Source organism: Bombina bombina, chromosome 5 (assembly GCF_027579735.1).
Source record: "Bombina bombina isolate aBomBom1 chromosome 5, aBomBom1.pri, whole genome shotgun sequence".
In the NCBI taxonomy this organism is placed as follows: Eukaryota; Metazoa; Chordata; class Amphibia; order Anura; family Bombinatoridae; genus Bombina; species Bombina bombina.
The window spans coordinates 190,893,181-190,919,689 of NC_069503.1; the positions used below are offsets into that span (position 1 = coordinate 190,893,181).

The 26,509-nt window shown below is 42.5% G+C and overlaps 1 protein-coding gene across 8 annotated transcripts in view; it reads left to right on the plus strand.

Annotated features, from left to right (window-relative positions):
- RBM33 (RNA binding motif protein 33) overlaps positions 1–26,509 on the plus strand; it is a 559,965-nt gene that overhangs the window by 203,136 nt on the left and 330,320 nt on the right. For all 8 annotated transcript variants that reach the window (XR_008402508.1, XR_008402509.1, XM_053713813.1 and 5 more), the window contains one exon: positions 23,941–24,677. Coding sequence is in view for 6 of the 8 variants with exons in the window: in XM_053713813.1 (XP_053569788.1) it covers positions 23,941–24,677 (737 nt within the window). In the remaining 2 variants the exon portion in view is untranslated. The remainder of the gene's footprint in view (positions 1–23,940; positions 24,678–26,509) is intronic.

Here is a 26,509-nt window from a genome sequence, read left to right on the forward strand (position 1 = left end):
GCAACCAAAGATTTCCGTCAAACATCTTCATTGTTTGTTGTCTATTCTGGTAAGCGGAGAGGTCAAAAGGCTACGGCTACCTCTTTCTTTTTGGCTGCAAAGCATCATCCGTATGGGTTATGAGACTGCTGGCAAGCAGCCTCCTGAAAGAATTACTGCTCATTCTACTAGAGCAGTGGCTTCCACATGGGCTTTTAAAAATGAGGCTTCTGTTGAACAGATTTGTAAGGCGGCAACTTGGTCTTCGCTTCATACTTTTTCTAAATTTTACAAATTCGATTCTTTTGCTTCTTCGGAGGCTATTTTTGGGAGAAAGGTTCTACAAGCAGTGGTGCCTTCCGTTTAAGGAACCTGTCTTGTCCCTCCCTTCATCCGTGTCCTAAAGCTTTAGTATTGGTATCCCACAAGTATGGATGAATCCGTGGATTCGATACATCTTGCAAGAGAAAACAGAATTTATGCTTACCTGATAAATTTCTTTCTCTTGTGAAGTATCAAGTCCACGGCCCGCCCTGTCTATTTAAGACAGGTAGTATATTTTTATTTAAAAAACTTCAGTCACCACTGCACCCTATAGTTTCTCCTTTTTCTTCCTAGCCTTCGGTCGAATGACTGGGGAGTGGAGCTAAGGGAGGAGCTATATAGACAGCTCTGCTGTGGGTACTCTCTCTGCCACTTCCTCTAGGGAAGGAGAATATCCCATAAGTATGGATGAATCCGGGGACTCGATACATCACAAGAGAGAGAAATTTATCAGGTGAGCATAAATTCTGTTCTCTTCTATGGTACGACGAGTCCACGGCCCGCCCTGTCATTTTAAGACAGATTATATTTTTTGATTTTAAACTTCAGTCACCTCTGCACCTTTTAGTTTCTCCTTTTTCTTCCTGTATCTTCGGTCGAATGACTGGGGGGTAGAGCTAAGGGAGGAGCTATATAGACAGCTCTGCTGTGGTGCTCTTTGCCACTTCCTGTTAGCTGGTTCACTCTTGTCTCCTCTCCACAAGACTATGTCATCTATGAATCTATGGTATTTTATGATGTTATTCTTATATGGGTTGTTATTCCATATATTCTTGTCTTCAAATTCTGCCATATATAAATTGGCATAGGATGGGGCAAATGTTGTCCCCATCGTTGTGCCATTCATTTGTTCATAAAACATATCTTCAAAGTAGAAATAATTATGATTTAGAATAAATTGAATTCCTTCACCAATAAGTTCGATATGTAAATTACTCCTTTTGTTCAGTTGATTTAAACTGGCATCTATACCCCCTTTGTGTGGTATGTTGGTGTAGAGGGCTGTGACGTCACAGGATATCCATAGGTTATTCTTCTCCCATTGAGAGTCCTCAAATTTTTTCATGAAATCCGTTGTGTCTTTTAAATAGGCAGTAGTTTTACTCACTATTGGTTGAAGGTAGTGATCTATGTATTTTGAGAGGTTGCTACAGATGACCGAAGTAGCCCAGATAATCCAGTGGGCGGAGGCCCATTCTTGCTATCTGTCAGCGATTCACATCCCAGGGGTGGACAACTGGGAGGCGGATTTTCTGAGCAGGCAGACATTTCATCCAGGAAAGTGGGAACTCCATCCGAAAGCATTCTCCAACCTGATTCTCAGATGGGGTCGGCCGGAGTTGGATCTCATGGCATCTCGTCAGAATTCCAAGCTTCCGAGATATGGGTCCAGGTCCAGGGATCCCCAGGCCGAGCTGATAGATGCCTTGGCAGTTCCTTGGTCCTTCAGCCTAGCTTATCTTTTTCCCCCGTTTGCACTCCTTCCTCAGGTTATTGCTCGAATCAAACAGGAGAGGGCATCAGTGATCCTCATTTCTCCTGCGTGGCCTCGGATGATTTGGTATGCCGATCTGGTGGACATGTCCTCTCTGCCATCTTGGAAGCTTCCATTGAGGAAGGACCTTTTCATTCAGGATCCCTTCCGTCACCTGAAACTAGTTTCTTTGCAGCTGACTGCTTGGAGATTGATCTCTTAATCTTATCCAAGCGAGGGTTCTCTGATTCCGTCATAGATACCTTAATTCAGGCGCATAAGCCGGTAACTAGGAAAATTTACCATAAGATATGGCGCAAATATCTTTATTGGTGTGAATCCAAGGGCTACTCATGGAGTACAGTTAGGATTCCCAGGATTTTGTCTTTTCTCCAAGAAAGATTGGAGAAGGGGTTATCAGCAAGTTCCTTAAAGGGTCAGATCTCTGCCTTATCTATTTTGTTGCACAAGCGTCTGGCAGATATACCAGATATTCAATCTTTTTGTCAGGCTTTGGTTAGAATCAGGCCTGTGTTTAAACCTATTGCTCCTCCATGGAGTTTGAATTTAGTTCTTAAAGTTCTTGAAGGGGTTCCGTTTGAACCTATGCATTCCATAGATATTAAGTTATTATCTTGGAAAGTTTTGTTTCTTGTTGCCATGTCTTCTGCTCGAAGAGTGTCTGAGCTTTCGGCATTACAATATAATTCTCCTTACCTTATTTTTCATTCGGATAAGGTGGTTTTACGTACTAAACTTGTTTTTCTTCCTAAGGTTGTTTCAGACAAGAACATTAATCAGGAAATTGTTGTTCTGTCCTTGTGTACTACTGCTGTGTCCGACTGCTACACAATTTGGTCGTAGTCCATGCTTTAAAATTTTACTTACAAGCGACTAAGGATTTTCGTCAATCGTCTTCTTTATTTGTCTTTTTTTCGGGAAACGTATGGGTCAGAAAGCTACGGCTACCTCGCTTTCCTTTTGGCTGAAGAGTATCATCCGTTTTGCATATGAGACTGCTGGACAGCAAGCAGCCTCCTGAAAGAATTACGGCTCATTCCACTAGGGCTGTTGCTTCCTCATGGGCATTCAAAAATGATGCTTCTGTTGAACAGATTTGCAAGGCTGCAACGTGGTCCTCTCTTCACACTTTTTCTAAATTTTACAAATTTTATACCTTTGCTTCGGCTGAGGCTGTTTTTGGGAGAAAAGGTTCTTCAAGCAGTGGTGCCTTCCGTTTAGGTTCCCTGTCTGGTCCCTCCCTTTTCATCCGTGTACTATAGCTTTGATATTGTATCCCACAAGTAAGGATGACATCCGTGGACTCGTGTCTTTAAAAAGAAAAGAAATGTATGCTTACCTGATAGATTTGTTTCTTTTTAGACACGATGAGTCCACGGCCCGCCCTGTTCTATGAGACAGGTTATTAATTTTTGTAAACTTCAGACACCTCAGCACCTTGGCTTTTCCTTTCTCTTCTTAACTTCGGTCGAATGACTGGAGTGGAGGGAAGGGAGGAGCTATATATACAGCTCTGCTGTGGTGCTCTTTGCCTCCTCCTGCTTACCAGGAGGTGTAATCCCACAAGTGAGGATGAAATCCGTGGACTCGTCGTGTCTAAAAAGAAACAAATTTATCAGGTAAGCGTAAATTTTCTTTTCTTTTGCAAAATACGATGAGTCCACGGATTTCATCCTTGTGGGATATCGCCTCCTGGTCAGCAGGAGGAGGCAAAGAGCACCACAGCAGAGCTGTATATATAGCTCCTCCCTTCCCTCCCACCCCAGTCATTCTCTTTGCCTGTGTTAGTGATAGAAAGAGGTAAAGTGAGGTGTTAGTTTTAGATTCTTCAATCAAGAGTTTATTGTTTTAAAAGTAGTGCCAGTGAGTGCTGCTTTGTTCTGGGGTGTAGCCTAGACCAGATCAGTCTCTTCAGTAAAAAGAGAAGCATTTGGTGGCTTTAAAGCAATGGGAACTTGTGAGACATAATTCTCACTGCGCCTTCCATCTACTGTTGCTGCCCTATCCGGGGGAAAACATCTGAGGGATCTTACTCAGTATTTTCCTTGTCATCCTCTGGTCCATGTGAGCTGCCTTTGCTGTCGGCAGATTGTGAGGTAAGTGGCATTTTTTATTTCTGGGCATGGAGAACAGGACTCAGAAGAAGTTGGCCACTCACATTGTAAATGGGAAGCCCTTAGAGCAGAGCTTTCCAAACTTTTCATGTTGGTGACACACTTTTTAAACCTACATAATTTTGCGACATAGTGATTCAGTTGTACTAGCAAACAGGAGGTTAAACTAACTTGTTTTAAGAGATACGGACACATACAATGATATAATAATGAAATATATTTACAAGTCACAGTAAGTATGTGCAAGAATTAAAAAAAAAGTTTAATAACACCAATAACTACTTACTATTTTAATGGGATGTATAAGGTTGATGGGATGAACAGTTTCTGAATATTTAGTGGAATATTAGATAAAGACACTCCTCACATTTCATCATCAAGCATTTTTGAGCTTCCACTTCCTATCCATATATCAAGAGCAGAAGCGGCAATGCACTACTGGGAGCTAGCTGCAAATGCATGCCTTTTGTCATTGGCTCACCCAGTATGTTCAGCTAGCTCCCAGTAGTGCATTACTGCCTTCAACAAAGGATACCAAAGAGAATGAAGCAAAATGAATAACAGAAGTAAATTGGAAAGCTGATTTAAAATTATATAGTCTGATTACCCAAAGAAAAATATTGGGGTTCATGTCCCTTTAAAATGGAACCAGCTTTAAATAAGCCATCATCTACAAATAAGCTTAAACTGCCTTAAACCATTAAATGTGGTATTCCCTGTTAGACACAAGTTATGATTCCTGTATAACTACATATTGCTATTGTCAGTGTGTATGAAAGTTAAGTATTATGCCCAAAACTCCAAAAGCCTGAGAGCAATTGATTGAATCCCTGCTTCTTAACTGCTGTTTCCGGCGAGCCTGAAGGCTCACGCGGAAACAGCTGCATTGGGGCCGATTGACAGCTTGTTAAAATCGGCCCCATAGATTAAAAATGCCACTCACAATCTTAGAACTGCTGGGCTTAAACCTTGGACAGGTGGACTGCTGGGGAGTCTGCAAAAAAAACAAAACACTTTGACTTCTGACTTCAGCTCAGCGGTTAAGCTGCCGCACTCAGAGCTCTGCGAGTCTGACTGACTACTGCCCATGCTGCGAACACACTGCTGTCCCACTCACTGACTACACATGCAGTCATGAGCCGATTGAGGAGACTACACGAGCAGTCAGGAGCCAATGTGCCGCCAAAGGGAATAGTTTCAGTTCTGGCTGAGCTTCTCCAATAGGTTAAGATGATCTGTGACCCACTAGGTATCAATCACGTGTCAACCACATGATATGCATAGCAGGCAGGCGGAAAGTCGAAAAACCAAAATAAAATTTTTTAAATTTTAAAAAAAGTTTGTGCTGAAACTGGGACACACCTACAGACTGCCGCCGACACACTAGTGTGTCACGGCACACAGTTTGGAAAGCACTGCCTTAGAGGAACATATGGGCTCTATCCCCAGGTATGAGTTCTCCTTTCATGGGAGGCAATTTTAGACAGCAAATTGTTTATTATATCTAGTACCTAACAATGCCATATTTGAGCTTAAGCTCTTTAGGGAGAAATAGAGACAGTAACGTTCTCCCGGCGGTTACATTAAAACAACATGCCGCCCGGGAGCTGACTGTGAAACTGGTATCCCTAGGCGGGTATGTTTTATCACTTCTGACTTTCACTCTTATGTTTGGATAGTAAGTGTTAATATGAAAACCTGCTTGCCTGGTTTTCATATTAACACTTACTATAAGGCTTAAAAAGCATTGCAATAAGGAGCTGGACATTTATATGTTGCTTATTATCCTGCTTGCCTGTTCACCATACTAATGCTTTTCCTGACATAAATGCTAGTAACAGCGCTGTTATTTCCTAGTCATTGTGGCCACATAAGATTTTTGTGACTAGGTATAGATTTCAATGCTGATGCATAGTGCGTTTCAGTATGTATGTTGAATGAATGCAATGTGTGAGTACTTGATACTTTGTGTATATATGTATATGTTCAACTTTACCAATATTTGCTTGATTTGTTTCAGTTCTGGATTTGGAACTGTGTAACAATAAATATGTGCTTTATATAAATATAAAGAGTGCTGTATTCCCTGTCTTTTTAAAGGCCTAATATTAGATTGAGCCTTTTTTTCTTTTCTTATAGTGTTGTATAAATTGTTGATATCAGTTAGTCCTAGGTGAAAGGTTCTTCACACGCTCTCACATCTCCCGGTGGTTACAGAAGACATGCCGCCCGGGAGCTGCCTGTATGGTTAAGTCTGTGAACGCCCATGAAGGGCAGTCCTTGACAGACTCCATTTCTCTTGTAAGGTGTATCCAGTCCATGGATTCATCCATTACTTGTGGGATATTCTCCTTCCCAACAGGAAGCTGCAAGAGGATCACCCACAGCAGATCTGTCTATATAGCTCCTCCCCGAACTGCCACTCCCAGTCATTCTCTTGCAGCTCTCGACAAGAAAGGAAGTATCAAGAGATGTGTAGTTTATCTTCAATCAAAAGTTTGTTATTTTTAAACGGTACCAGCGTTGTACTGTTTTTACCTCAGGCAGAAATTAGAAGAAGAGTTTTGCCTGAGGTTTTTGATGATCTTAGCAGGTTGTAACTAAGGTCCACTGCTGTTCTCACACATAACTGAAGAGTATGGGAAAACTTCAGCTGGGGGAATGACCTGCAGAATTAACTGCTCTGAGGTATGTTCAGTATATTTTTTTTTCTAGAGAGATAAGGTCTTGAAAATACTGACAGTGACTGATATATTTAAGGTAAGCCTGATTACAGTGATTTCTCTTGTAAGGTGTATCCAGTCCACGGATTCATCCATTACTTGTGGGATATTCTACTTCCCAACAGGAAGCTGCAAGAGGATCACGCACAGCAGAGCTGTCTATATAGCTCCTCCCCTAACTGCCACCTCCCAGTCATTCTCTTGCAGCTCTCGACAAGGGAAGTAGCTAGAGAGATGTGGTGAATTAATGTAGTTTATCTTCAATCAAAAGTTTATTATTTTCAGAGTTGTACTATTTTGGCTTCAGGCAGAAAGGTGAAGAAGAGTCTGCCTGAAGTTTTTTGATGATCTTAGCAGTTTGTAACTAAGGTCCATTGCTGTTCTCACACATAACTGAAGAGATGGGTAACTTCAGCTGGGGGAATAGCGTTCAGGGTTTCCTGCTCTGAGGTATGTGCAGTTTTAAATTTTTCTAGAGAGATAAGCTAGAAAATGCTGACAGTACCTGATGTATTTAAGGTAAGCCTGATTACAGTGATTTAATAACAACTGGTATCATGCTTGCTGTAAAGGGTAATATTTTTGTTATTTACTTTCATTACTTAATAGATATAACGTTTGCTACAAATGGTGATAAAACTTTATTCTGAGGCCCAGTTTTTCCACATGGCTGACTAGATTTTGCCTAGGGATAGTTTTTTAAGGCCCTCTCACTATGAGTACAGGTTGGGAGGGGCCTATTTTCGCGCCTTAATTGCGCAGTAGTTTTTGCAGTTTGAGACATCCAGCTTCCCTGAAGGAGTCCCCTGACATATAGGACCCCTCTACAGGGTTTTTGTGCCTTCCAAAGTCGTATGGGCAGGTAGGAGCTACAGTAGAGCTGTGACTGTTTAAAAACGGCTATATCGTTTTTTTGATCCGGTTTGGAAACTAAGGAGTTAATCATCCATTTGCAAGTGGGTGCAATGCTATTTCAGTCTATTATACACACTGTAAAAATTTCGTAGAATTTACTGCTTTTTTCACTGTTTTGCAGTTTATGTGATTGTTTTTTTCTCTTAAAGGCACAGTACCGTTTTTATTTTTTGCTTGTTCACAGTTATTAAAGTGTTTTCCAAGCTTGCTGGTCTCATTACTAGTCTGTTAAACATGTCTGACATAGAGGAAACTCCTTCTTCATTATGTTTAGAAGCCATTGTGGAACCCCCTCTTAGAATGTGTACCAAATGCACTGATTTTACTATAAATTTTAAAGACCATATTCTGGCTTTAAAAGATTTATCACCAGAGGAAATTGACAAGGGGGAAGTTATGCCGACTAACTCTCCCCACTTGTCAGAACCTATAACTGCCGCTCAAGGGACGCCAAGTACATCTAGCGCGCCCATTGCGTATACTTTACAAGACATGGCGGCAGTTATGAATCATACCCTTACAGAGGTATTGTCCAAACTGCCAGGGTTACAAGGAAAGCGAAACAGCTCTGGGGCTAGAATAAATACAGAGCTCTGACGCTTTAGTAGCTATGTCTGATATACCCTCACAATGTGCAGAAGCCGAAGCAGGAGAGCTTCTATCTGTGGGTGATTTTTCTGATTCAGGGAAGACACTTCAACCTGATTCTGATATGTCTACATTTAAATTTAAGCTTGAACACCTCCGCGTGTTGCTCAGGGAGGTTTTAGCAACTCTGGACGACGGTGACGCCATTGTAGTCCCAGAGAAATTGTGTAAATTGGATAAATACTGATGTTTTTCCAATCCCTAAGAGGTTTTCAGAAATTATTACTAAAGAATGGGATAGACCAGGTGTACCGTTCTCTCCCCCTCCTGTTTTTAAAAAAGATTTTTCCTATAGATGCCGCTACACGGGACTTGTGGCAAACAGTCCCTAAGGTGGAGGGAGCAGTCTCTACCCTAGCGAAACGTACAACTATCCCTGTCGAAGACAGTTGTGCTTTTCTAGATCCAATGGACAAAAAATTAGAGGGTTACCTTAAGAAAATTTTTATTCAACAAGGTTTTATTCTCCAGCCCCTTGCATGCATTGCCCCTGTCACTGCTGCTGCGGCCTTCTGGTTTGAGTCTCTAGAAGAGGCTCTACAGGTAGAAACCCCATTGGATGATATCCTTGACAAGCTTAAAGCTCTTAAGCTGAGTTTTTAGCTAATGGCTAAAAACTCAGGTTTTGCTATTCAGACGCGTAGGGCGCTATGGCTTAAATCCTGGTCAGCTGACGTTACTTCAAAGTCTAAGCTTCTCAACATTTCCTTCAAGGGGCAGACCCTATTCGGGCCTGGACGGAAGGAGATAATTTCTGATATTACTGGAGGAAAAGGTCACACCCTTCCTCAGGATAGGTCCAACAAATTAAGGACCAAACAGACTAATTTTCGTTCCTTTCGAAACTTCAAGAGTGGCGCAGCTTCAACTTCCTCTGATACAAAACAAGAGGGAAATTTTTGCCCAGTCCAAGCCGGTCTGGAGACCTAACCAGGCTTGGAACAAAGCAAAGCAGACCAAAAAACCTGCTGCTGCCTCTAAAACAGCATGAAGGATCAGCCCCCGATCCGGAAACGGATCTAGTAGGGGGCAGACTTTCTCTCTTCGCCCAGGCTTGGGCAAGAGATGTTCAGGATCCCTGGGCGTTAGAAATTGTGTCCCAGGGATATCTTATGGATTTCAAAGCTTCTTCCCCAAAAGGGAGATTTCATCTCTCACAATTATCTGCAAACCAGATAAAGAGAGAGGCATTCTTACATTGTGTTCAAGACCTCCTAGTTATGGGAGTGATCCACCCAGTTCCAAAGGAGGAACAGGGGCTAGGCTTCTATTCAAATCTGTTTGTAGTTCCAAAGAAAGAGGGAACTTTCAGACCAATATCAAGATCCTAAACAAATTTCTCAGGGTCCCATCCTTCAAGATGGAGACTATTCGAACCATCCTACCTATGATCCAGGATGGTCAATATATGACTACCGTGGACTTAAAGGATGCTTATCTTCACATTCCGATACACAGAGATCATCATCGGTTTCTCAGGTTCGCCTTCCTAGACAGGCATTACCAGTTCGTGACTCTTCCCTTTGGGTTAGCTACGGCACCAAGAATCTTTACGAAAGTTCTAGGGTCACTCCTAGCGGTCCTAAGGCCGGGGGGGTATAGCAGTAGCCCCTTACCTAGACGACATTCTGATACAGGCGTCGAATTTTCAAATCGCCAGGTCCCATACGGACATTGTTCTGGCATTCCTGAGGTCTCATGGGTGGAAGGTGAACGAAGAAAAGAGTTCTCTATCCCCTCTCACAAGAGTTTCCTTCCTAGGAACTCTGATAGATTCTGTAGAAATGAAGATTTACCTGACAGAGGCCAGGTTGTCAAAACTTCTAAATTCTTGCCGTGTTCTTTATTCTACTTCTCGCCCTTCAGTGGCTCAGTGTATGAAAGTAATCGGCTTAATGGTAGCGGCAATGGACATAGTGCCGTTTGCCCGCCTACATCTCAGACCGCTGCAACTTTGCATGCTCAGTCAGTGGAATGGGGATTACACAGATTTGTCCCCTCTACTAAATCTGAATCAAGAGACCAGGGATTCTCTTCTCTGGTGGCTATCTCGGGTCCATCTGTCCAAGGGTATGACCTTCCGCAGGCCAGATTGGACAATAGTAACAATAGATGCCAGCCTTCTGGGCTGGGGTGCAGTCTGGAACTCCCTGAAGGCTCAGGGCTCGTGGACTCAGGATCAGGCACTCCTTCCGATAAACATTCTGGAACTAAGAGCGATATTCATTGCTCTTCAGGCTTGGCCTCAGCTTGCTGCGGTCAGGTTCATCAGATTTCAGTCGGACAATATCACGACTGTAGCCTACATCAACCATCAAGGGGGAACAAGGAGTTCCCTAGCAATGTTGGACGTTTCAAAAATAATTCTATGGGCAGAGGTTCACTCTTGCCATCTATCAGCTATCCATATCCCAGGAGTAGAGAACTGGGAGGCGGATTTTCTAAGTCGGCAGACTTTTCATCCGGGGGAGTGGGAACTCCATCCAGAGGTATTTGCACAGTTGATTCAACTTTGGGGCAAACCAGAACTGGATCTCATGGCGTCTCGTCAGAACGCCAAGCTTCCTTGGCTCCCTCGTTTGATTACCAAGATCAAGCAGGAGAGAGCTTCGGTGATTTTGATAGCACCTGCGTGGCCACGCAGGACTTGGTATGCAGATCTGGTGGACATGTCATCCCTTCCACCATGGACTCTGCCGCTGAGGCAGGACCTTCTACTCCAAGGTCCTTTCAACCATCCAAATCTAATTTCTCTGCTTCTGACTGCTTGGAGATTGAACGCTTAATTTTATCAAAGCGTGGTTTCTCTGAGTCGGTCTTTGATACCTTAATTCAGGCTCGAAAGCCGGTTACCAGGAAAATCTATCATAAGATATGGTGTAGATATCTTCATTGGTGTGAATCCAAAGGTTACTCATGGAGTAAGGTCAGGATTCCTAGGATATTATCTTTTCTCCAAGAAGGATTGGAGAAGGGATTGTCAGCTAGTTCCTTAAAGGGATAGATTTCTGCTATGTCTATTCTTTTGCACAAGCGTCTGGCTGATACTCCAGATGTTCAGGCGTTTTGTCAGGCTTTAGTTAGAATCAAGCATGTGTTTAAACCTGTTGCTCCGCCGTGGAGTTTAAATTTGGTTCTGCAAGGGGTTCCGTTTGAACCTTTGCATTCCATAGATATTAAACTTTTATCTTTGAAAGTTCTGTTTTTAGTAGCTATCTCCTCGGCTCGGAGAGTTTCGTAGTTATCTGCTTTACAATGTGATTCCCCTTATCTCATTTTCCATGCAGATTAAGGTAGTGTTACGTACCAAACCTGGTTTTCTTCCTAAGGTGGTATCTAATAAAAATATCAATCAGGAAATTGATGTTCCTTCATTATGTCCTAATCCTTCTTCAAAGAAGGAACGTCTTTTACACAATCTTGATGTGGTTCGTGCTTTAAAATTTTATTTACAAGCTATGAAGGATTTTCGTCAAACATCTGCTTTGTTTGTGGTCTTCTCTGGACAGAGGAGAGGCCAAAAGGCTTCGGCAACTTGTCTTTCTTTTTGGCTAAGAAGTATAATCCACTTAGCTTATGAGACTGCTGGCCAGCAGCCTCCTGAAAGAATTACAGCTCATTCCACTAGAGCGGTAGCTTCCACATGGGCTTTTAAGAATGAGGCTTCTGTTGAACAGATTTGTAAGGCGGCGACTTGGTCTTCGCTTCATACTTTTTCTAAATTCTACAAATTTGATACTTTTGCTTCTTCAGAGGCTATTTTTGGGAGAAAGGTCTTACAGGCAGTGGTGCCTTCCGTTTAAGCGCCTGCCTTGTCCCTCCCTTCATCCGTGTCCTATAGCTTTGGTATTGGTATCCCACAAGTAATGGATAAATCCGTGGACTGGATACACCTTGCAAGAGAAAACAAAATTTATTCTTACCTGATAAATTTATTTCTCTTGTGGTGTATCCAGTCCACGGCCCGCCCTGTCATTTTAAGGCAGGTGTTTTTTATTTTTAAACTTCAGTCACCACTGCACCCTATAGTTTCTCCTTTCTCTTACTTGTCTTCGGTCGAATGACTGGGAGTGGCAGTTAGGGGAGGAGCTATATAGACAGCTCTGCTGTGGGTGATCCTCTTGCAGCTTCCTGTTGGGAAGGAGAATATCCCACAAGTAATGGATGAATCCGTGGACTGGATACACCACAAGAGAAATAAATTTATCAGGTAAGCATACATTTTTTTTATTTTTTTTTTGCGCGCCCTTTTTTATCTCCCGGCGGTTTCTTAAATCTGCAATACCGCCCGGGAGTTAACTGTTGTGACAATGGGGCGGTCCTTGGGGACGCCATTAACATAGCGCGCTCCTTAAAATCTCTCGGCGGTTCAATAGATCTACATGCCGACCGGGAGATATGTTATGTCACCACCCACGTGGGGTGGTCCTTGGGAGTGTAACGCGCCCTGTTTCCCTTTTATATGTGGCTCAGTTCCTGTTGGGTCCAAAGAGATATGCTTTCATTTGTTATAAGCATAATTGGACTGTAGCCTATGTTTTCTCTGTTGCGGTGGGGTTCCGGTTTAGGGAACATACTGCACAGAGAGGTACCTTAGCAGTGTCCTACTATGGGGTATTGATGCCTGGCAAGTTTACGCTGTTTTGCCATAGTGTGGGGGTCCTGTGGCCAGGTACTCTGCATCCCATCCCAAAGGTCGAACCTTGATACAGCTGCTAATTTTTCTGTAGTTAATACAAAGGAAAAATGTTCTCTTTAAAATTTAAAGAGACAGTATCATATTTTCCTGTGTCAAATTTTATTGTACATGTAGGGGGCTGTACTCCTTCTAAAGCGGTGGCTGTTAGGAGTCTGGTGACACCAGTCAATCCCTGCCACAATTTTCTACTTATAGTGTCCAAAATAATTTATGACCCACAGGCAGTACTCTGCGGTTCTTTGCAGAGACTTTTCTTTTGATGTACATAGCGATGTCTAATTACAGCAGTATTTATATTGTTATTGGATTGTTTCTGCACGACAGAAATAGAACATTCTTTTAAAATTTAAACAGACAGTAAAAAACAATTCTGTGTAAATTTTATTAAAAGAATTGCGGCTGTTTTGTTTAACTCATCCTTGGTGACGTAGGATGGTACAAAATCTTGCATGAATGAGTTACTTTCAGAATTAAAAAGACAGTAACGTCTTATTCTGTATGCATTGTATTAAATTAATTTCAGCTGTTTCTTTGTTAGTTCATCCTTTATGACTGAGAATGAAACAAACGCACTCAAGAATAGAGTTAATTTTCATATTTAAAAGAACAGTATCGTGTCCTATGTTCAAATTTGATTACGATTTGTTCAAATTTATTTTTTCTTTTGAACCTACTCCCTCTTTGGCGATTGCTGTTGGGGAGTTTGTTAACAAATGGCCACAAATTTCTCCTATAGTTTCCAATCGGAATGTTATGGCCCATTTGCAGTGCCCTGCGTGTCCTTCACTCTCCCCTCGGGGTTATGAGGTTTTCTTTATTTTTCCATAATTTTAAAGCATTGCTGGAGGAATTGCTATACTAACGTTTTCTCCATGTTACTGAGAATTTCAGTTTCAGATGGAATTGGTGCCTTAGGCATTCCCTATATTTACCAGACTGTTTCCCATAGCTGTATCAGCTAAAAGGCTGGACGATATTCTTTTGGGGAAGGAGTAGTTTCCGTCGCTACATGAACTTCTATACCCTTAGAGGATAGTTCTAATGGACTAAATTTAGTTATGGGACACACACCAGGGTTTACAATGGCAACCATATGTGTGCTTTGCTACCATCACTGGTGTGATGGCATATTGGCTGCTACTTTTATTTCATTTTCTTCCCTTCCAGTTATCAAAATGGGAGTGTAGGTGGCTCTGTTCCGGCTCTTGGTACCTTATGGTTAGAGCCTTGTTTTTATGGATGGGTGTTCTATGACTAAGATTTTGGTGAACCCATAGCCTACTGTTGAATCAAAGTCAGCATGGGGAACATGCTCTGGTCTGGGATTGGATCTTGTAGGGGGCTGGCTTTCCGTTTTCGCTCTAGTTTGGTTCAAGCTCATATGTTTTCCTCTCAGAGGCAGTGTCTGCTTTCTAGATTGTCTAAGGATCAGACAACGGGAGAGACGTCCTTACGCTGCGTAGGAGACCTCTCAGACCTGGGAGTGATTGTTCCAGTTCTAATATTGGTACAGGATCTGTTACCGATCGGGTTGTGGTTCCCGAAGGAGGGTATCTTCAGTCCATTTTTTGAGAAGGGTACTGTCCTTCAAGAAACTATTGATTTGTTCCATTTTTCCCTTGATTCCTGAGGGTCATTTTATGTCAAAGGTGGATTGAGGGTCAAGTGCCTTCCTGTGCCGTTCACGAGATTCGTCTCGGGTTTTAGGGTTTGCCTTATGGACACACACATCTCGTTGGTGGTTTTTTCTTTCGGGTCTTGCCACAGTTCTGAGTTCTTACGGGGCATTGCAATGGCGCCCTCTCTGGCTAATATCCTAGTCCAGGCGTCATTCTTACAGCAAGCAAGATTTCCACGGACATGTTATTATTGTCACTGTGAGCTCACGGGTAGACGGTGACTTTGGAATGTGTTCCTTTGTCTCAAGCACAAGGGTAGCTTTTTGGGAATCATGACAGATTCCACATCAATTCGGATTTTTCTGACTGAGGTCAGGAAATAAAGGTCTATAATTACTGGGCTGGGCCTTCAGCCCACTTCTCGGCCTTCAGTGGCTCAGTACATAGTGGTATTCGGTCTGATGGTGACGGACTGGACGTTAGCTGGACAGATTGCTCCGCATGCTAAGGCACTGTGGCTGAGCTCTGTGAAAACCCGAGGGTTGCAGGTTCAATCCTCGGTGTGATCCATTCAACATTTCATCTTTTCGGGGTTGGTGAAATGAGCAGCGCCTTGTGACTCTTGAATTTGTATTGGTTTGTTCCGCCTCACTCCTATGCGGTTGAGCATACTCAGGCGATGGAACAGAGACTTTGCAAACTTATCTCCTCATTTATCTCTGAAGCAGGAGACAAGGGACTCTTTTCTATGGTGGTTGTCTCTGGATCACCTGTCCTAGGGTACTTGATTTAGCAGAGTGAGGACTCCAGCAGAGTCTGTTCTTAGATTTCCTACAACTGAGAGCAAGCTTTAAGTCTCTTCTGTTTTGGCCTCAGTTAAATTCGGCCCAGTTTCATTCTTGCTCTCTATCAGCGATCCATATCCCAGGGGTGGACACTTGGGAAGGGGATTTTCTGAATAGACAGTCTTTTTCATTCAGGAGAGTGGGATCTTCATCCGGAAGTATCTCCTTCCTGATTTTCAAATGGGGTCGGCCGGAGTTGGATATCATGGCATCTTGTCAGGATGCCTAGTTTTCGGCTTTCAGCCTAGGTTCTCCTTTTCCCCCGTTTGCGTTTTTTTGCCGGTGGTTTGTTCTTATCAAATAGGAAACGGCATCAGTACTTCTCTTCTGCGTGGTCTCGCAGGATTTTGTATGCTAATCTGTTGACCATGTCGTTTCTGTAACCTTGGAATTTTCCGGTGAGGAAATATCTCTTCTTCAGGGTCCCTTCTTCACCCTATTATAGTTTCTCTGAAGCTGATGGCTTGGGGATTGGACGATCTATGAAAGCGAGGTTTCTTTGCTTCGTTCATAGATTCCTTAATTCGGGCATGTGAGCCTGTTACTAGAAAAGATTTTATCATATATATCTTTATTGGTGTGAATCCAAGGGTTACTCGTGGAGTAGGGTATGGATTCCCAGAATTCTGTTCTTCTCCAAGAGGAATTGGAGAAGGGGTTATCTGCTAGTTCCCTAATGGGACAGTTTTCTGCTTTGTCTATTTTCTTACACAAGCGTCTGGCAGATGTTCCAGATGTTCAATCTTTTTGTCAGGCTCTGACTTGAATCAGGCCTTTGTTTCGTTCTATTGCTTCTCTTTGGAGTTTGCCTTTAATTCTTAAAGTTCTTCAAGGGGTTCTGGTTGAACATATGCATTCCATAGATATTAAGTTATTATCTTGGAAAGTTTTATTTTTGGTTACTATTTCTTCTGCTCGCAGAGTTTCTGAGCTTTCGGCATTACAATGTGCTTCCCCTTATTTTATTTTTCATTCCGATAAGGTGGTGTTACGTACCAAACCTGGTTTTCTTCCTAAGGTTGTTTCAAATAAAAATATTAATCAGGAAATTGTTGTTCCTTCCTTGTTTCCTAATCCTTCTTCTAAGAAGGGGCGTCTGTTACATAATTTGGACGTGGTCCGTGCCTTGAAGTTCTACTTACAGGCGACTAAGGATTTTCATCAATCATCTTCCTTGTTTGTCTTTTTTCAGGGAAACGTAGGGGTCAGAAAGCTACGGCTACCTCTCTTTTTGGCTGAAGTGTATCATCCGTTTTGCATATGTGACTGCTGGACAGCAGCCTCCTGCACGAATTACGGCTCATTCCCGTAGGGCTGTGGCTTCCTCATGGGCATTCACAAATGCTTCTGTTGAACTGCTTTGCAAAGCTGCAACTTGGTAGTCTCTTCACCCTTTTTTCCAACTTTTACAAATGTGATATTTTAGCCTCGTCTGAGGCTGTTTTTTGGGAGGAAAGTTCTTCAAGCAGTGGTGCATTCCATTTAGGTTTCCTGTCTTGTCCCTCCCGTTTCATCCGTGTCCTATAGCTTTGGTATTGTATCCCACAAGTAAGGATTAAATCCGTGGACTCAACGTATCTTGTAAAAGAAAAGGAAATTTATTCTTACCTGATAAATGTGTTTCTTTTACGATCCGATGAGTCCACGGCCCACCCTGTTTTTCTAAGACAGGTCTTTAATTTTGTTAAACTTTAGTCACCTCTGCACCTTGGCTTTTCCTTTCTCTTCCTAACTTCGGTCGAATAACTGGAGTGGAAGGGAAGGGAGGAGCTATATATACAGCTCTGCTCTGGTGCTCTTTGCTTCCTCCTGTGGACCAGGAGGCGATATCCTACAAGTAAGGATGAAATCCGTGGACTCATCGTACCGTAAAAGAAACAAATTTGTCAGGTAAGAATAAATTTCCTTTTTATTTCTTTTCAATTACTATCTTTAAACCGTTTTCGTTGACTGATTTATTTGATGATTGTATTTTAATGCAATTGTAGCCTTTTTTTTGCGTGCATGTTATTTTATAAAATCTTTTATATAATAAACATGTATTATTCTCCCATTTTTATATATAACCCCTTTTCTCCAACATAGGTGTGTCCGGTCCACGGCGTCATCCTTACTTGTGGGATATTCTCTTCCCCAACAGGAAATGGCAAAGAGCCCAGCAAAGCTGGTCACATGATCCCTCCTAGGCTCCGCCTACCCCAGTCATTCTCTTTGCCGTTGTACAGGCAACATCTCCACGGAGATGGCTTAGAGTTTTTTAGTGTTTAACTGTAGTTTTTTATTATTCAATCAAGAGTTTGTTATTTTGAAATAGTGCTGGTATGTACTATTTACTCAGAAACAGAAAAGAGATGAAGATTTCTGTTTGTATGAGGAAAATGATTTTAGCAACCGTCACTAAAATCCATGGCTGTTCCACACAGGACTGTTGAGAGCAATTAACTTCAGTTGGGGGAACAGTGAGCAGTCTCTTGCTGCTTGAGGTATGACACATTCTAACAAGACGATGTAGTGCTGGAAGCTGTCATTTTCCCTCTGGGATCCGGTAAGCCATGTTTATTACGATTGTAAATAAGGGCTTCAAAAAGGGCTTATTAAGACTGTAGACTTTTTTTGGGCTAAATCGATTGATTATTAACACATATTTAGCCTTGAGGAATCATTTTATCTGGGTATTTTGATATAATAATATCGGCAGGCACTGTTTTAGACACCTTATTCTTTAGGGGCTTTCCCAAAGCATAGGCAGAGCCTCATTTTCGCGCCGGTGTTGCGCACTTGTTTTTGAGAGGCATGGCATGCAGTCGCATGTGAGAGGAGCTCTGATACTTAGAAAAGACTTTCTGAAGGCGTCATTTGGTATCGTATTCCCCTTGGGGCTTGGTTGGGTCTCAGCAAAGCAGATACCAGGGACTGTAAAGGGGTTATAGTTCAAAACGGCTCCGGTTCCGTTATTTTAAGGGTTAAAGCTTCCAAATTTGGTGTGCAATACTTTTAAAGCTTTAAGACACTGTGGTGAAAATTTGGTGAATTTTGAACAATTCCTTCATGTTTTTTCGCATTTGCAGTAATAAAGTGTGTTCAGTTTAATATTTAAAGTGACAGTAACGGTTTTATTTTAAAACGTTTTTTGTACTTGTTATCAAGTTTATGCCTGTTTAACATGTCTGAACTACCAGATAGACTGTGTTCTGAATGTGGGGAAGCCAGAATTCCTATTCATTTAAATAAATGTGATTTATGTGACAATGACAATGATGCCCAAGATGATTCCTCAAGTGAGGGGAGTAAGCATGGTACTGCATCATTCCCTCCTTCGTCTACACGAGTCTTGCCCACTCAGGAGGCCCCTAGTACATCTAGCGCGCCAATACTCCTTACTATGCAACAATTAACGGCTGTAATGGATAATTCTGTCAAAAACATTTTAGCCAAAATGAACACTTATCAGCGTAAGCGCGACTGCTCTGTTTTAGATACTGAAGAGCATGACGACGCTGATATTAATATTTCTGAAGGGCCCCTAACTCAGTCTGATGGGGCCAGGGAGGTTTTGTCTGTGGGAGAAATTACTGATTCAGGGAACATTTCTCAACAAGCTGAACCTGATGTGATTGCATTTAAATTTAAGTTGGAACATCTCCGCATTCTGCTTAAGGAGGTATTATCCACTCTGGATGATTGTGACAAGTTGGTCATCCCAGAGAAACTATGTAAAATGGACAAGTTCCTAGAGGTGCCGGGGCTCCCAGAAGCTTTTCCTATACCCAAGCGGGTGGCGGACATTGTTAATAAAGAATGGGAAAGGCCCGGTATTCCTTTCGTCCCTCCCCCCATATTTAAAAAATTGTTTCCTATGGTCGACCCCAGAAAGGACTTATGGCAGACAGTCCCCAAGGTCGAGGGAGCGGTTTCCACTTTAAACAAACGCACCACTATACCCATAGAGGATAGTTGTGCTTTCAAAGATCCTATGGATAAAAAATTAGAAGGTTTGCTTAAAAAGATGTTTGTTCAGCAGGGTTACCTTCTACAACCAATTTCATGCATTGTCCCTGTCGCTACAGCCGCATGTTTCTGGTTCGATGAGCTGATAAAGGCGGTCGACAGTGATTCTCCTCCTTATGAGGAGATTATGGACAGAATCAATGCTCTCAAATTGGCTAATTCTTTCACCCTAGACGCCACTTTGCAATTGGCTAGGTTAGCGGCTAAGAATTCTGGGTTTGCTATTGTGGCGCGCAGAGCGCTTTGGTTGAAATCTTGGTCGGCTGATGCGTCTTCCAAGAACAAGCTACTTAACATTCCTTTCAAGGGGAAAACGCTGTTTGGCCCTGACTTGAAAGAGATTATCTCGGATATCACTGGGGGTAAGGGCCACGCCCTTCCTCAGGATCGGCCTTTCAAGGCAAAAAATAAACCTAATTTTCGTCCCTTTCGTAGAAACGGACCAGCCCAAAGTGCTACGTCCTCTAAGCAAGAGGGTAATACTTCTCAAGCCAAGCCAGCTTGGAGACCAATGCAAGGCTGGAACAAGGGAAAGCAGGCCAAGAAACCTGCCACTGCTACCAAGACAGCATGAAATGTTGGCCCCCGATCCGGGACCGGATCTGGTGGGGGGCAGACTCTCTCTCTTCGCTCAGGCTTGGGCAAGAGATGTTCTGGATCCTTGGGCGCTAGAAATAGTCTCCCAAGGTTATCTTCTGGAATTCAAGGGACTTCCCCCAAGGGGGAGGTTCCACAGGTCTCAATTGTCTTCAGACCACATAAAAAGACAGTCATTCTTACATTGTGTAGAAGACCTGTTAAAAATGGGAGTGATTCATCCCGTTCCATTAAGAGAACAAGGGATGGGGTTCTACTCCAATCTGTTTATAGTTCCCAAAAAAGAGGGAACGTTCAGACCAATCTTAGATCTCAAGATCTTAAACAAGTTTCTCAAGGTTCCATCGTTCAAGATGGAAACCATTCGAACTATTCTTCCTTCCATCCAGGAAGGTCAATTCATGACCACGGTGGATTTAAAGGATGCGTATCTACATATTCCTATCCACAAGGAACATCATCGGTTCCTGAGGTTCGCATTCCTGGACAAACATTACCAGTTCGTGGCGCTTCCTTTCGGATTAGCTACTGCTCCAAGGATTTTCACAAAGGTTCTAGGGTCCCTTCTAGCTGTGCTAAGACCAAGGGGCATTGCTGTAGTACCTTACTTGGACGACATTCTGATTCAAGCGTCGTCCCTTCCTCAAGCAAAGGCTCACACGGACATTGTCCTGGCCTTTCTCAGATCTCACGGATGGAAAGTGAACGTGGAAAAGAGTTCTCTATCTCCGTCAACAAGGGTTCCCTTCTTGGGAACAATAATAGACTCCTTAGAAATGAGGATTTTTCTGACAGAGGCCAGAAAAACAAAACTTCTAGACTCTTGTCGGATACTTCATTCCGTTCCTCTTCCTTCCATAGCTCAGTGCATGGAAGTGATCGGGTTGATGGTAGCGGCAATGGACATAGTTCCTTTTGCACGCATTCATCTAAGACCATTACAACTGTGCATGCTCAGTCAGTGGAATGGGGACTATACAGACTTGTCTCCGAAGATACAAGTAAATCAGAGGACCAGAGACTCACTCCGTTGGTGGCTGTCCCTGGACAACCTGTCACGAGGGATGACATTCCGCAGACCAGAGTGGGTCATTGTCCCGACCGACGCCAGTCTGATGGGCTGGGGCGCGGTCTGGGGATCCCTGAAAGCTCAGGGTCTTTGGTCTCGGGAAGAATCTCTTCTACCGATAAATATTCTGGAACTGAGAGCGATATTCAATGCTCTCAAGGCTTGGCCTCAGCTAGCGAGGGCCAAGTTCATACGGTTTCAATCAGACAACATGACAACTGTTGCGTACATCAACCATCAGGGGGGAACAAGGAGTTCCCTGGCGATGGAAGAAGTGACCAAAATCATTCTATGGGCGGAGTCTCACTCCTGCCACCTGTCTGCTATCCACATCCCAGGAGTGGAAAATTGGGAAGCGGATTTTCTGAGTCGTCAGACATTGCATCCGGGGGAGTGGGAACTCCATCCGGAAATCTTTGCCCAAGTCACTCAGCTGTGGGGCATTCCAGACATGGATCTGATGGCCTCTCGTCAGAACTTCAAAGTTCCTTGCTACGGGTCCAGATCCAGGGATCCCAAGGCGGCTCTAGTGGATGCACTAGTAGCACCTTGGACCTTCAAACTAGCTTATGTGTTCCCGCCGTTTCCTCTCATCCCCAGGCTGGTAGCCAGGATCAATCAGGAGAGGGCGTCGGTGATCTTGATAGCTCCTCCGTGGCCACGCAGGACTTGGTACGCAGATCTGGTGAATATGTCATCGGCTCCTCCTTGGAAGCTACCTTTGAGACGAGACCTTCTTGTTCAGGGTCCGTTCGAACATCCGAATCTGGTTTCACTCCAGCTGACTGCTTGGAGATTGAACGCTTGATCTTATCGAAGCGAGGATTCTCAGATTCTGTTATCGATACTCTTGTTCAGGCCAGAAAGCCTGTAACTAGAAAGATTTACCACAAAATTTGGAAAAAATATATCTGTTGGTGTGAATCTAAAGGATTCCCTTGGGACAAGGTTAAGATTCCTAGGATTCTATCCTTCCTTCAAGCAGGATTGGAAAAAGGATTATCTGCAAGTTCCCTGAAGGGACAGATTTCTGCCTTGTCTGTGTTACTTCACAAAAAGCTGGCCGCTGTGCCAGATGTTCAAGCCTTTGTTCAGGCTCTGGTTAGAATTAAGCCTGTTTACAAACCTTTGACTCCTCCTTGGAGTCTCAATTTAGTTCTTTCAGTTCTTCAGGGGGTTCCGTTTGAACCCTTGCATTCCGTTGATATTAAGTTATTATCTTGGAAAGTTTTGTTTTTAGTTGCAATTTCTTCTGCTAGAAGAGTTTCAGAATTATCTGCTCTGCAGTGTTCTCCTTATCTGGTGTTCCATGCAGATAAGGTGGTTTTACGTACTAAACCTGGTTTTCTTCCAAAAGTTGTTTCTAACAAGAACATTAACCAGGAGATTATCGTACCTTCTCTGTGTCCGAAACCAGTTTCAAAGAAGGAACGTTTGTTGCACAATTTGGATGTTGTTCGCGCTCTAAAATTCTATTTAGATGCTACAAAGGATTTTAGACAAACATCTTCCTTGTTTGTTGTTTATTCCGGTAAAAGGAGAGGTCAAAAAGCAACTTCTACCTCTCTCTCTTTTTGGATTAAAAGCATCATCAGATTGGCTTACGAGACTGCCGGACGGCAGCCTCCCGAAAGAATCACAGCTCATTCCACTAGGGCTGTGGCTTCCACATGGGCCTTCAAGAACGAGGCTTCTGTTGATCAGATATGTAGGGCAGCGACTTGGTCTTCACTGCACACTTTTACCAAATTTTACAAGTTTGATACTTTTGCTTCTTCTGAGGCTATTTTTGGGAGAAAGGTTTTGCAAGCCGTGGTGCCTTCCATTTAGGTGACCTGATTTGCTCCCTCCCTTCATCCGTGTCCTAAAGCTTTGGTATTGGTTCCCACAAGTAAGGATGACGCCGTGGACCGGACACACCTATGTTGGAGAAAACAGAATTTATGTTTACCTGATAAATTACTTTCTCCAACGGTGTGTCCGGTCCACGGCCCGCCCTGGTTTTTTTAATCAGGTCTGATAATTTATTTTCTTTAACTACAGTCACCACGGTACCATATGGTTTCTCCTATGCAAATATTCCTCCTTAACGTCGGTCGAATGACTGGGGTAGGCGGAGCCTAGGAGGGATCATGTGACCAGCTTTGCTGGGCTCTTTGCCATTTCCTGTTGGGGAAGAGAATATCCCACAAGTAAGGATGACGCCGTGGACCGGACACACCGTTGGAGAAAGTAATTTATCAGGTAAACATAAATTCTGTTTTTTTTTTTTTTTTTTTTTTTTTTTTTTTTTTTTTTTTTAGGAGCACACCCATAACTATATCTGTAGAGCTTTGTTAATGTTATATCTTGTTTTCAACTTGTGTGTGTCAATAAAAGGATGCTATGTTTGGAAAGATTATATGCATATGCACTTAGAGCTGTGTTGCTTTTACCATCAATACCTTCCTTATTAAGTAATGCAGTTTGTGTTTTATGGTATTTCACTATTGTCTGTCCTTTCTTTGGAAAAGGGTAGTAAATGTCATCTTTGAATATCAAGAAAATATTTTTTAGCATATGAAGATATTGTATGTGATCCCTGCTATATGTTACCAATGTATTTTAGCTAATTCTTCCTTATTTATATGTGAGGCAAAATGAGGTTTATACAAACTAGAAAATCTCTAACGCTTCACACATTTTTTTTTTGGATTTTATTGTGTTCTCTCTGCCATTTCATCTTACTTTTGCAACTAAAACTGTTGATTAAAAGGAAAAAAAACAAAATACTTATTATTAAAGCAGTTTATGTTATGGCTAGTTGCCTCCTACCCTGGCTTACATTACCTGTATGTATCCTTTTGTGCATTTGTTGACTTTTTTGTTTATAGAATTTTTTAATTTTGTTTGTTTATTTTAACAGAACCAAGATTTCCAAACCACCATATGTTTGATCAGCGAAATCCACCACCTGGACCACCACCTCCACTTCTAAGTAGCAATCATCCAGTTCCCAATCAGAATACACTTCCATACAATCAACATGGACAGGGATTTAACCAGCCAGGGCCACAGCCCAGGTTTAATCAGCAAGGACCACCCCCAAACTTCAACCAACCAGGTCCTCAACCTGGATTCAACCAGCCTGGTCCTGGTCCTCAGCAGGCATTCAATCAGCCTGGCCCTCAGACTGGTTTTAACCAACCTGGATTTAACCAGCCTGGCTTCAACCAAGCTGGACCCCAGCCTCCGTTTACTCAACCAGGACCTCAACCAGGTTTTAACCAACCTGGTTTCAACCCCCCTGGCCCGCAGCCAGGTTTTAACCAGCCTGGTCCTCAGCCAGGATTTAACCAGCCTGGGCTTAATCAACCTGGGTTTAACCAGCCTGGGTCTGGGCCACAACCAAGGTTTAATCAGCCAGGTCCTGGGCCACAGCCTGGCTTCCCACCACCTGGCCCTGCACCACAGCCCGGGTTTAACCAGCCAGGATTTTCAAGAGAGCGTCCTGTACGAATGAACATGCCAAGTCCAGGTCCTATGGGAATCCCTCCATTTAATCAAAACTCATCAAATATGAGACATTTTGCTCCTCCAAGACCTCCGTTCCCTCCTACTCATGGACAGCCATTTATTTCTCACTCTCAGCCAAATATGCAGGTTTGTTTATCAGCATGACTTTTTTTGTTTTGAAATTGATTTTTTATATTTTGCTGTGACTTGTGCATCTCAAATATGTGGCTCTACCTTTTGCTTGATATGAGTAGTTGAGTAATTTGTCGCATTTGGAGCTAGCGACATTTTTTAAGCATGTACATCTTTTATTCTGAGGAAAACCTAGGCCAGGGCTATTTAGTGCTCAAAAGCATTTTTGCAAAACTTGCCATATAGTGCTCCAAACACAAGCATTTATCTAGATATTCTTCAACAAAGAATGCCATGAAAATTAAGCAAATAATAAAGAAAATTTGGTCATAGTACATTGGAAACTTATAAAAAATTGTCTGAATTGCAAAAAGAATACTGGGAGGAGGGTGCATTTACTTTTAAGGGGATAGTAAATACTGTGACATATCTGTTGTGTTTTTATAGAATAACAAGTTATAGCCAAATGTTAATGTGTTTAAAACAAATTACCATCCAGTTATTTTCGCCAAACTCTACCCTCCATTTCTTTCATGTAATTGGCAAGAGTCCATGAGCTAGTGACATATGGGATACACAATCGTACCAGGAGGGGCAAAGTTTCCCAAACCTCAAAATGCCTATAAATACACCCCTCACCACACCCACAATTCAGTTTTACAAACTTTGCCTCCTATGTAGGTGGTGAAGTAAGTTTTTGCTAAGATTTCTACGTTGATATGCGCTATTGTTGAAGCCCGATTCCTCTCAGAGTACAGCGAATGTCAGAGGGACGTGAAGGGAGTATCACCTATTGAATACGATGATTTCTCTAACGGGGGTCTATTTCATAGGTTTTCTGTTATCGGTCGTAGAGATTCATCTCCTACCTCCCTTTTCAGATCGACGATATACTCTCAATTTACCATTACCTCTACTAATAACTGTTTTAGTACTGGTTTGGCTATCTGCTATATGTGGATGAGTGTCTTTTGGTAAGTATGTTTTTTATTACTTAAGACACCTCAGCTATGGTTTGGCACTTTATGCATTTATATAAAGTTCTAAATATATGTATTGTACTTATATTTGCCATGAGTCAGGTTCATGTATTTCCTTCAGCAGACTGTCAGTTTCATATTTGGGGAATTTAAACATTTTAAAAAATGTTTTTCTTACCTGGGGTTTTAGTCTTTTTTTCAATTGACTACTTCTTGCTATTGCAGGCATTAGGCCCGCGGGTGCGTCAAATGCTAAACTTTATTGCGTCATTCTTGTCGCGAAAATTTTTTTGGCGCAGGAAAAGACGCTTATGACGCAACTTCATCATTTCCGGCGTCATACGTGATGCCGAGAACTTTCACACGGCGGCGTCATTAGTGACGCAAGTGTGTCATTTCCGGTTATTTTTGGCGCCAAAAAAGTTTATGTTACGTTGTGCGTCATACTTGGCGCCAAATTTTTTCATTATTTCAATACCCCATTGATGTTTGCCTCTTCCTTTTTTCTCTATCAGAGGCCTATGCTTTTGCATTTTTTTTTGCATTCCTGAAACTGTCATATAAGGAAATAGATAATTTTGCTTTATATGTTGTTTTTTCTCTTGCATTGAGCAAGATGTCCCAATCTGATCCTGCCTCAGAAGTTTCTGCTGGAACATTGCTGCCTGACATCGGTTCTACCAAAGCTAAGTGCATTTGTTGTAAAAGTGTAGAAATTATTCCACCAAATGTCATTTGTAATAGTTGTCATGATAAACTTTTACATGCAGATAGTGTTTCCATCAGTAATAGTACATTGCCAGTTGCAGTTCCTTCAACTTCTAATGTACATGATATACCTGTAAATTTTAAAGAATTTTTTTCTGA